Source organism: Ziziphus jujuba, chromosome 8 (assembly GCF_031755915.1).
Source record: "Ziziphus jujuba cultivar Dongzao chromosome 8, ASM3175591v1".
Classification (NCBI taxonomy): domain Eukaryota; kingdom Viridiplantae; phylum Streptophyta; class Magnoliopsida; order Rosales; family Rhamnaceae; genus Ziziphus; species Ziziphus jujuba.
In genome coordinates this window covers 18,165,241-18,176,904 of record NC_083386.1, presented here as the reverse complement: position 1 = coordinate 18,176,904, position 11,664 = coordinate 18,165,241, and the positions used below count along the sequence as shown (strand labels likewise).

The following is an 11,664-nucleotide window of genomic DNA, read 5'->3' as shown; positions in this document are numbered from 1 at the left end:
GGAATCCATCTTTATGGTTGTTTTCTTAAAATTCTTTCGCTTTCACCTAGATTAAGAGAAATACATAATTAAGTATTTTTCCAGAACAAATTAACACAAACTAACAAATATTAAGCTATAAATATGGTATAAGATCGTCAATATTTTAGGCCTAACAACAATTATTTGGAAGCTAAGAAGGTGAAATTGGTAGCAATGGAATTTGGTTATTATGCACTTCAATGGTGGACCAATGATCAAAACACCCAAAGGAGAGTTGGTGATGACTTGATCACTACATAGTGACAAATGAAAGGAGCCATGAGAAAGCAATTCGTACCTCCCGCTATCATAGGTTGCTGCATCAAAGGCTTCAATCTTTATCTCAAGGAAATAGGTCCGTGAAAGATTATTACAAAGAGATGGAGATGCTTATGATGAGGTTAAGCATGAATGAAGATAGGGAAGCAAACATGGCAAGGTTTCTTGGTGGTTTGAATCATGAAATAGCCAATCAACTAGAATTGCAACAATATGTGGAATTGGAGGAGATGTTGCTTGTGGCTATTAAATTAGAGCATCAATTCAAGAGGAGGGGTGCAGGCTCACGACTTGGAGGTGTTTCCAATAGCGGAAGATCAACTCCAAGTGGCTGGAGAAACAATCCTAGCTTTGAGAAAAAGCCAAAGCTGAAAGTTGGAGAAGGAAGTTCAAATCGGCCAAGGAGAGAGACTAGAACTGAATCTATTCAAGCACACAAAATTGATGGTAAATTTGATCCTAAAGCTTCTAAAACTCGTGAAATTGTGTGTTTTAAGTGACAGGAATGAAGACACATCACTAGCCACTGCCCGAATAGGAGAATTATGATGCTGAAAGGTAATGGCAAACTAGAATCCGAAAATGAAGAAAGTGATGATGAAACTGAAATTGAAGATGAAGAAGTTGAAGATGATGGGCATGATGAATCTGAAACTCTCAAGGCATCTAGGGCCGATTTGAGTTTATTAGCAAGGAGGATTCTAACCATGTACAAAGATGAGGACCAAATTCAAAGAGAGAATATCTTCCACACCCGATGTGAAATTCAAAGTAACATTTATAGTATGATTGTTGATAGCGGAAGTTGTATAAATGTGATTAGTAACATTGTGGTTAATAAATTAGGCTCAATAACTATTAATCATCCATAACCTTATAGATTATAATTGTTTAATGATAGTGGTGAGATGAAAGTGAATAAACAAGCCAAAGTAAAATTTAGCATAGATAAATATGTGGATGTTTTTTTGTGTGATGTTGTGCTTATACATGCTCGACATATTCTATTAGGTAGACCATGGCAATTTGATAAAGATGCTACTCATTATGGTCAAGAAAATTGTATTGTTTTTAGATTTAAAGGTAAGAAGGTCAAGGAGGTTTTACGAGACCAACTACAAATACAACAATGGAGGGAAGCCAAGAAGCTCAAAAAGAAGGCTAGTATGGCACCAACAATTTCACCATCCATTCAAGAGGGGAAAGGTGAGTTTGCTGTTCAAGGTAAGCATTCTAAGACTTAAATTGAGTGGAAAAACCAAGAGAAGGTCAAGAGTGGGGTGAGAGAGAAAGAGAAATCTGAGAGTGAGAGGGAGGTTGAAAAAGCCAAGAGTGGGGGCCAAAATAAGAGAAAGAAAGAAAAAGAAAGAAAAGAGAGGAAAAATAAAAACTTTTATTTGGTTTTGGTGATGTTAATAAAACAATTTTGAATAAGAAATCATTGATGGTTATAATTTATAAATATGCTCATTTAAAGATGTTTTTGTCATATAGAATTTTATCTGCATTGTTGAGAGCTTTACTTTATGGAAATATGAAAAGTTGGAAGAGATTATTTGCTAACTTTGAAAAGTGTCATTTTTACCATAATGAGTATGTATTTCTAGATTTTTTTATGACAGTGTTTGACCAAGGAGATTTGGTTTGGTTGCACTTATGAAAGGAGAGGTTTCTAAAACAAAGAAAGTCAAAGCTTATGCCGCGTGTGGATGTACCTTTTCAAGTTTTGGAGCAGATTAACGAGAATGCCTACAAACTTGATTTAATAGGTGAGTACAATGTTAGTGCTACATTTAATGTTGGTGCCTTTTTCCCTTTTGCTACAAGTGATGATCTTGATTTGAGGACAAATCCTTTTCAAGAGGAGGGGAATGATGAGAATCCACTCTAGCCCGCATAACCAACAACCCACTGGGGTGCCGACCCAATACGATGAAGACTGGACCGATCACTAGAGCTCAAGCCAAGAAGTTTAAGGAAAATCTAGGAGCATTTATACAAGGATTATTTAATTCTCAAAAGATCTTGTCCATACTCAAAGATACAAAACCTGTTCTAAGTATCCTCGTGGTGGAAGCCGCTACAGTCCTGGATAGCTATTTTTGTGCAAATTTGGACTTCAGGCAGAAAGGAATGGTTCCAACACTTCATGAACTCAATGAATATCATTAAGAGGATATGGAATCCAGGAAAGACAAAATCAAAAGCATTTAAAAAGGACTTGTATGAACACCATCTCAATTTGGTCGAAAATGTGTTGTTTAGCCGCTGGCTTTGACTTTTCTTCATGTTTGACTTATCCCAATCAAAGGGCAATGTGTGGGAATCATTGTTAATCATATTTGGCATCCTATATGTCATATGGAAGCTGATTTGGAGCCCAAAAAAGTTGGAGATTGGTCAAAGATACCTTAGTAAGCAAACTAGTGAACTAGTTTCCTAATTTGATTTTGACTTTTTGTTTTAGGAAATTAGTCTTTTATTTGGTTTCTATTTATTTATTTGCTGGAAAAATCAACTTAGAAAAGTTATTATTTTATTATTTTCATTGTAAATTAATTAATTCACAATTCAAAATAAAGGAATTAATTAATCCAAATTAGATTAGGAAAGGAGGTGAATTTCGGCCAAACTAGGTTTCCTATTCTTTGGTGGCAGATTTCACCTAGTTAATTAGAGTTTTATTTTGTAACTTTTTACCTTATTTAAGGGCTTGTTTTATCAATAATATTCAGTACCTTATTCATACAGAAAATTATTTGTGAGATTGAATTCTCTTTGTTCTTTTTGAACACCTAAAATACCGTTAGTGAATGAGTGTTTTAGTTTTGACTTATCAATAGGATATCCATCACCTATTGTGGCATCTTCAATATACCAAGGTTTCTAATCACAAGTTGGTGAGGGGTTAAGGTGACCATTAGAACTTGAACATAATTAGATCCGGGTTAATATAATATGAATTTAGGCGCAGGTCATCCTAGGTTTGTGTCAGCATTGCAGAGGCCAAATGGCATAACCTACTATTCATACAATCTCTACTTTATCTTAAAAGTAGTTTTCTATTCATTCCCTGGCTGAAATCTTATCTGGTGATAGCCATTCTTCAGGTTAAGTCTAGAGAATATTTTGGAGCCTTCGAGTTTATCTAACATATCTTTTAACTCGGAAATGGGAAATCTATACTTAATTGTTATCTTGTTAATGGCCCTGCTATTAACACACATCCTCCAAGTTTTATCTTTCTTAGGCACAAGTAGAGCTGGGATTATAGAAGGGTTGAGGTTAGGACGGATCAAGTTTTTGGTTAGCATGTCATCAACAATTCCTTGAAGAATGTCATGCTTTTTTAGGCTCATGAGATGATGAGGTAGATTTGTCAAACTAGCTCCAAGGATGAGGTCTATATTAATATCATAGAGAGGTGGAAGTTCATTTGGGACCTCTATGGGGGATAGATCACTGTATTCTACTAGTATTGTTTGGACAGCTGATGGAATTACAGCAATAATGGATGTTATGTCCTTGAGGATTAAAGCAATGATAGGGTTAGTTTTCTTGGTTTCTCGTTGGAAAAATTTTCCATTAGAAGTGATGAATAGTCCCTTTGAGTTGTGATAGTTATGTAGTTGTGTTACACCAGGAGGCTTTGAAGGAGAAGCAAACAATTTTCTTATTATGGCCAAAAAAAAAAAAAAAGAATAGGTATTCTTCTTCCCACTGTGGTATGCATCACGATTAACAACCATAGCCTACCCAATAGTAGGTGGAAAGCATCCATTCGGATGACATTATAGTCTATGTTATCTATATAGTTGTTTCCAATAGAAAATGTCACAGTACATATCTCATGGACTTGGATTTCAGAGTCTTGCTTGACCCATCCAATTTTGTAAGGTTCTATATGTGGTTTGGTGGGTAAGTTCAAAGCAATGACTAATCCCTTTGAGATGACATTTTTAGTACTGCCTCCATCAATAATGACCTCACAAAAATTTTCATTTATGGTGCATCTTGCTTTAAATAGGGTATGCCGCTGAGTGGGGGCTAAACCTCTTAGCAAAATAAAGCATCATTTATAAAATGCACACCATTTGTTCCCCACCAATTTCATCAATTGGTTCAATGATTTCTTCTTCACAGTTTTCATCTAATTCTCCAAATTCATCCATCTCTTTATGCATATGAGTTAATTTCATTGAGGACATCTATTAGATCCATTCCCAGTTGATTGCGCTTAAAATACTTAAGAGAATATGGCCATGCATACGTGTTGGGGTTTGTTGGGTGAGTAGGTGGTTTGTAGACGTGGTTGTGGCTGGTTTGTGGTATTGGCATCTTCCATGTAGCTTTGTGGTTGTATTCTGGAGGCTGTTTCATATAAGTGTTTGCATGGTAAGGGTGAAGTTTAGAGCTCTAGTTTGTTGGTGATAGTGTTTTGGCTTGTCTGTATAAAAATCTAAGAGTGATTTCCATTTATGAAAGGGTCTTGTAGCTGAATTTGGCACGACTAACTGTTTCTCAACTCTGTTGGCCAGATTAACTACTGCATTGGGATTAACAATGGGGCTTAAGTGCAATTTTTCTTGAATGGGCTTTTGGAGACCATGAATATACCTATCAACTTGCTGTCGATTAGTTTCTTGTAAATTAATTCCAAGAGCTAAGGCAGAACAATTAAACTATATATTCGTTTATTGTTCGATTGCCTTGTTGACAGCGATGATATTGCTCATAAAGTATTTGATCATAATCCTCTATCAAGAAGCAAGCCTTGAGAAGTTGTTTCATCCTATGCCAAGATCTAATTGGATCCCTACCGTCCTTTCTTCTACTTGCTGTAATTGTTGCCACCAAGTAGAGGTACCTCCATGAAGTTTGTAAGCTTACAATTTAACTTGTTAAGCTTTAGAAATGTTCATGTAATCCAAAAATTACTCAACATTTGAATCCAATCCAAAAAACCCTCTATATTAACTTGACCATCAAATATTGGTAAGTCAATATGAATCTTATAGTCTGTATCTCGATTTGGATTGTACCTATATGGTGATCCCGAATTTCCATAATTTTGGTTGGGTAGGAATTCTCCTAGTCAATATCAGGGGTTCTCAAATAGAGCTGCTTCAATATTATCATTAAAGTCAACATTTTATGGAGGAAGCTAGGTTTGGTGGTAATTTTGTGGAAAATGAGGTGGTAGAGGCAGATCTGAAATGAAAGGTGGATCTAGTTGAGTTAGAGGATATTGTATGGTTGGGATCAATGGCAGTTGTGTAGAGTGTAGAAGTAGAGACTGTTGAATTGCTAGAGCAAGGTTTTCAATCTGCTGCTCAACACCTCGAATTGCGACCAAGATGGTCTTTGTGCTCTGAACTTCATCAACAGCACGGCTGCCACCTTCATTGGAGTTGGCCATAAGAGAATTCCCAATGGTCTTCAAGCTCTGATGCCAACATGATGTAGGAGCTCTATTTTTGTAGGAGCTCAGTAAAATAGAAAGAAAAATCCAATTACAAATCTAGCCTATTTTTGTAGGAGCTCAGTAAAATAGAAAGAAAAATCCAATTACAAATCTAGCCGATCCAAAAAGGATTTCTGAAACTTGATACTTAAGTTTCCTTACAGTTCAAAGAGCTAGAAAGAGAAAATGTATGCTACTAAAACAATAAAGAAAGTTGCTTATGTGCACATTATTATTAACACACACAAAAAGCTGTGTTTTGAGATGTTCTTTGAAGGAATGAAACGGTGCTGATTGGTTTGTTGAATTGAGAGCAATCACTTGAGATTCGGCACGACCTACTTCAATGACTTCAAAGGCTATATTTTGAATTGGGCTGCTGAGTTTTTGTTACTGTTTGAAGACTGTTTCTACTGCTTCACCATTGGGAATGTGGGAAATCTTCTGCTGAGTCAGTTCTCGACAAGCTAGCTCCCTGTGATGCTGCTGCACAGGATAAAAATGCCAAGGTTTCTCGCAAGTGCTATAATGAGGTGAAAATTTTCGGCAAACACCGCCTCTGTGCCATTATACTTTCCACGGAAGCCGAGAGTCTAGGCATCAAGCCAGAAGCTGCAATGAGTACCATTCCTAAACGCTGCAAATTTTCTAAACGTCCTATGGGAGGTCCTGTGGGTTATAAGCGTGGAGGTATAGTCTTATTTTTCAAAATCTAATGACTTGATTCTTTTTCTATCACTGTGATTTTGTTCTATGCTCGTTTCCAATTGGACTAATTAGCTTCTAGCTTTTCTGCTCTAAAAACTTCTAATTTGGAATTTTCCTTAATGCAGGTTATACAGTACCTTGAAGACAGAAGACAAATAATGGTGGGACGTAATTGCCTAGTACTGAAAGTTACCTTATATAATAGTAGTGTTATAGATTAACCGGTTTATCTTGCTAACAATTATCAGCGTGATAAGTAAATTGTTGGTTTATTTAACCCTCTTTATATGGAAACCTGCATGCATGTTTCAGTAGAAGGTGATATTGTACTTAATGTCCTATCAAATTAATGTGCGTTGAGAGCGGAATTGTATGATATGTTTCATGTCAGCGTGATTGCCATGGGCCCTTTTTTTTTTTTTTTCCTTTTGGGCTAATACACCGCTTTATTTATTTATTTATTATTGTTATTTTTTTACCCATAGTACCCTCATTCATCTTCACTATACATCAATTACAATTTTTCAATACTCCAAAAACTTTCAAGTGATGTTGGCTCTAGATATACCACTAATATCTACAGTACCTATGGGGGTTCAAGACTTACCCCTTTCCTTTTTGATTGGAAAACTGATGGAAGATCTAATTAATACCTCCTCAAACCCATAAATTTATATCATAGCAACACTCAGATCAGCCATAGTAGCTCTCCAATTGTAGATTTCTACATGGTCAACACGGAACCAAACTGTGTGCTTGAATTTTCGAGAAAGAAAAGATACACCAACCATTCCAAAAGCTGACATATGGCATTGTAAAAATCATCCTATTTATGTGGTATGCTTTTAGATTTGGATTTCTTCCACTTATGAATGAGTAAGTTATGAATTTGTAAATACATGGCAAAGTTTTTCAACCCCAAATTTGAATGCCGACCTTGATTTTCATCCTAAGAATACCACTTGATCTTTACGAACTATGAATCAGAAGCCAAAATGGCATATACTCATCTCCTGATTTATTCCTCGTGAAATATAGGAAAGTATTTCTCAAAATTGGTTGGATATTCAGTCCAAGAGCTCTTGTTAGTGAAGAACTAGATGAAGACCATAAAAGCAATTAATTATTCTTCTTCCAAATTTTAAATGAGGGTAAAATGGGAAGAAAAGGAGAAGGATTTTTCTTTTAGCGTGGATAAGTAAAAGAAATTACACCGTGACAATAACGCGACCCATGTTTCACAGCATCAGAAACAATATCAATTGCCTAAAACCAGTTAAGTCATTCAACTGAAAATTTAATAAAGATATTTAGTCAAACAATAGGAACTTAATCTTTTACAAGACCGCGTAAAGGGATTACATCTCTTCCACAAATCACACCGTATTAGCTTTCTATACGTAAGAAAAGTTGCCTATTGGGATAAAAAGAAGCAATACGTTTCAAGCAAGCCTAGATCATTTCTGCTCTATTATTCTATTCTAATTTCCTTGGTCAAGCTAGATTGTAGGCACAAACCCTGCAACATGGCCCCCAAAAAAAAAAAAAAGAAAATGGTTATGTTTAGTCAGTTAATGATTCTAAAAATGGTATAATTACATCCAAAAGACGAACAAGTACATGATTTTAAGTTTCGTTTTTTATGATCTTTGTAATTATTAAAGCTATCAATTAACTTAAAATGTGAATCAAAGGACCTAAAAAGCAAAAGAAAAGGTCCATCAACATGTTTTTAAAATGATAAGATAATGTGTACCTTTTTGAAGGTAGTGAGTTCACAAGTTACAAACTATTGTCTTAGTAATAGAGTGAACCTGCACAAACAAAGATATGGTTACAAAACTTGTCTCTGCCTACTATCAAAACCTTAATTACTTAAAAACAATATTTAATTTTCATTTAGTACTCCACAAGCTATCATACCCTGCCACCAATTTCCTCTTGAAGCACTGTTTGAATTATTTCCATTTGGGTCATCATCACTTCCATCTTTCTTGAACTAATTAAAAAATAATAATAATAACAGTAGTATTAGCTTTTCAGTTACCATATAAATAATTAACCAATTACTTCATGAAGTCTACTAAAGTTTAAAATGGCACTAAAGGTAATTTGTGTCAATAGAGATATAACTAATATGTACTCATGAATATATGCGATGTATTACTCACATCGTATATAAAAATACTCGCATTACTTACAACATTCTGAGATTCAGTGGCCCTAGTCCTCGGAGAATAATTTTCTTGGCCACCATAATAGATTGATGAGCTGAAATAGCAAGGTTCTGCTGATTCATTTTGATATGTGGAATCTTTGCCTTTTATGCTACTACTTTCACTTTTGCTCCTTTGACTTGTTGTATCTGAAAATAATAAATTAATAAAATGAAGTTATGCAATTTATATTGCCTCATAATAAATAATGATTACTACGCATATATTCGGAAACTCATATTTAAATGGGAGTTATAATAGAGATACCAACTAAATATATTAAGATGTATATCAAAAATCATATATTAATATTTTATTGATTAATATATTATTATAATTTAGTTATAAATAAGTGATCAAATATTGACATGTGTCTCTTGATGGAGCATTTATTTCATATCTCTATAATTATTCTTTAAAAAATGATTAAATGAATCGTACCTATATCCAATGCTATAATTTAATTTAAGAGTTGCGGAAAGAAAAACAATAAAAAAAGAAAGAGAAGTATCGTGGTGAGTTATATATAAAACTTTCAAATTTTAACAAGAACTACATAACCATTTAACAACACATAAATCCTTTAAACTATCTGTTACTTTATAATGTTCGATATTGTCACATGACAACTTGTATAGATGATACATCAATTAATAATTTAAAAGGAAAATCATATAATTAGTTCTCGGATTATATTGTTATTTACAAGTTGATCCCTAAATAATTTTGTTTTGGCAATTTAATCCCCTTGAAACGTTACACTATTAGTACATCGACATTATTTTATCCAAAATTCACTGTTAGATGCATGTGACACCTTGTGATTTTTGAATGAAGGGTAAATCTTGTCCTATCATATCTTTTTTTGGATCAATTTGTGACACCTTATATAATTTGAGGATTAGATATATAATTTTATACTTGTAATCATCAAATTATATTAAGCATTATAAATTAATCCCAGAAATATATCTTGTGTTATAAATTAATCTCTAAAAAAATATGTCATGGGCATGTCACGTGCATCTAATAGTAGATTTTAGACGAAATTAAGTCTTGAGACTAATGGTACTACGTTTTAACAAATTTGAGGACTAAAATACCAAAAAGAAGATTCTTTAGGATCTGACCTGTGAATGATGATATAGCTTAGAGATCCATTATGTAATTTACCCAAATTTAAAATTAAAAAACTAATTAAGCATGTCATTAAATACTTGTAACTTTATCATATTTTCCATTATAAGTTTACCTTTATATGTTGAATTCCTAATAGAGTCAAATTATATAAATATATATATATATGTATTGCTTTGGAAGTGGGCACAAATTGCAAATTAAGTCGATTGTCAAGCTAAGGAATGGAAGTAAAATATATATATATATATATATATATTAATAGTACTAAAATTTGAAAAAGACAAATATTGTTTAGCTATGAGTCTACAGCAAACCTGGTCTTTCATATTTGCTGTTTACAACTTGAGTCCCAAAATCCTGTTTTCTCTCTCTCCCGAGCACCTGATTGGATTAAAAATAACAAAGAGAAAGTAATTGATTAAATCAAAACTCAAATCAAACACCTGAAAACTCTCTCATTCTTTAAAAATTAGCACAAAGTTGCGTATACACAAATTCAACTCATTTTACTTATGTGAAAAGCAGTCATTTTTTTTTTCTATATTTAGTATTAGTCTTGAACATAAGAAATAGAAATTATCACCAGTGATCCTTACCAATGTTAATTGATAGAATTAATCATATGATCACTAAGAGCAAAGCTAACGCCAAAATAAAAAATAAAAATAAAAATAAAAAAGCAAATTAAAGCCCACCAAAAAAAAAAAAATTAATCCAAACAACCAAGCAACCTCAAATTAATACTGAAAAGCAATGAAAATAATTGCAAGAAAATAAATTACACACTGTGGATGGTGGTGGGAAAATAGATCCAAATAATCCAGTACTAGATGAGGAAGAAACTGTGGCCGCAGAATCTTTGGGACCAAAAATATAATCCAAAGTCATAGATGAATTTGATGAACCACCAACGTGCTTCTTGTTCTCCATTTCCCTGTAAATTACTATCACTAGCTCTCCTTTCTTTGTCAACCAACCAACAAAACTACTTAGTTTATAGATGTCACTTAACGGCCAAAGACACCCAAAAAAAAAAAAAAAAAAAAAAAAAAAAAAAAAAAGAGAATTGGATAAGAGAGGAACAAACAAAACAAGCAGATAACTCAGAAGGCAGAAATTTTAGCTAAAAAAGCAGGAAAGCACGTGAAGATTTTAGATATGGAAGGAGTGAAACCGTTTCTGCTATTTATAAGCCCAAAAAATATTATGGTGGTTTGGATGCTGCCCCCATGTGCCTTCATTCAGTTTTTATTTTATTATATTTTATTTATTTTTGTTTCTCTACACTTGGGTTCATATCCTCATTCCAAATGGACATTTTGCAAGCTCTAAGCCCCTAACTGACACGTGTCACGTACCCTAAATCTTTGACCTACGTATGCCCTAGTGCCCATTCTGTAGATGACATAAGAGAGGAGAAATAGATAAAGAGCCGCCCCAGTCGTCTCTTAGTCCACAAGAAGATAAATGGATAAGGTGTTTGGCTCAACTTGGTCTGTTATGCGGATATATATGCCCTATACAAAAACCAGTTGACTCTTTTTAGTAAAGTATTCCTCATATTCCTCCTTTCCTCAATCAAGATATATTATATAAAAAATGTTGATATATATATATATATATATACACACACACACATATATATATAGCTACCTGTCCCTGAAATCTATGAAGAATCTGAATGGAATAATATGATTTTGGTAGATAATAATGTATGGATATTTTGATTGATTGATGGGGTATAATTTTTTGATTTAGTATTCAAAGTGGCTATGCACAAATCATTAGCATCATAATTATAATATGGTTTTTTCTAATTCAAAATGGAGTTCTTTC

The 11,664-nt window shown here is 33.6% G+C and overlaps 2 protein-coding genes across 3 annotated transcripts; one reads left to right on the top strand and one right to left on the bottom strand.

Moving 5' to 3' along the window:
- The first annotated feature begins 3,747 nt into the window (after positions 1–3,747).
- On the top strand, positions 3,748–6,614 carry LOC125421567 (uncharacterized). Its single transcript, XM_048470779.2, has 3 exons — positions 3,748–3,848; positions 6,168–6,454; positions 6,598–6,614. Exons 1-3 carry the CDS (start codon positions 3,748–3,750, stop codon positions 6,612–6,614), a joined length of 405 nt encoding a protein of 134 aa, XP_048326736.2.
- Positions 6,615–7,748: 1,134 nt separating this feature from the next.
- LOC125421264 (uncharacterized) lies at positions 7,749–11,121 on the bottom strand. Of its 2 annotated transcripts, none has more exons than XM_048469588.2 (6): positions 10,741–11,121; positions 10,143–10,209; positions 8,674–8,837; positions 8,396–8,471; positions 8,229–8,286; positions 7,749–7,991 (listed from the first exon to the last, which is right to left on the bottom strand). In XM_048469588.2, the coding sequence occupies exons 1-5, from the start codon at positions 10,756–10,758 to the stop codon at positions 8,270–8,272; spliced, it is 342 nt and encodes a 113-aa protein (XP_048325545.2). In that variant the 5' UTR covers positions 10,759–11,121; the 3' UTR covers positions 7,749–7,991; positions 8,229–8,269. The 2 variants fall into 2 exon arrangements, with proteins under 2 accessions (XP_048325545.2, XP_048325544.2); XM_048469587.2 differs by having other exon boundaries at positions 10,615–11,098.
- Between the last annotated feature and the right edge of the window lie 543 nt (positions 11,122–11,664).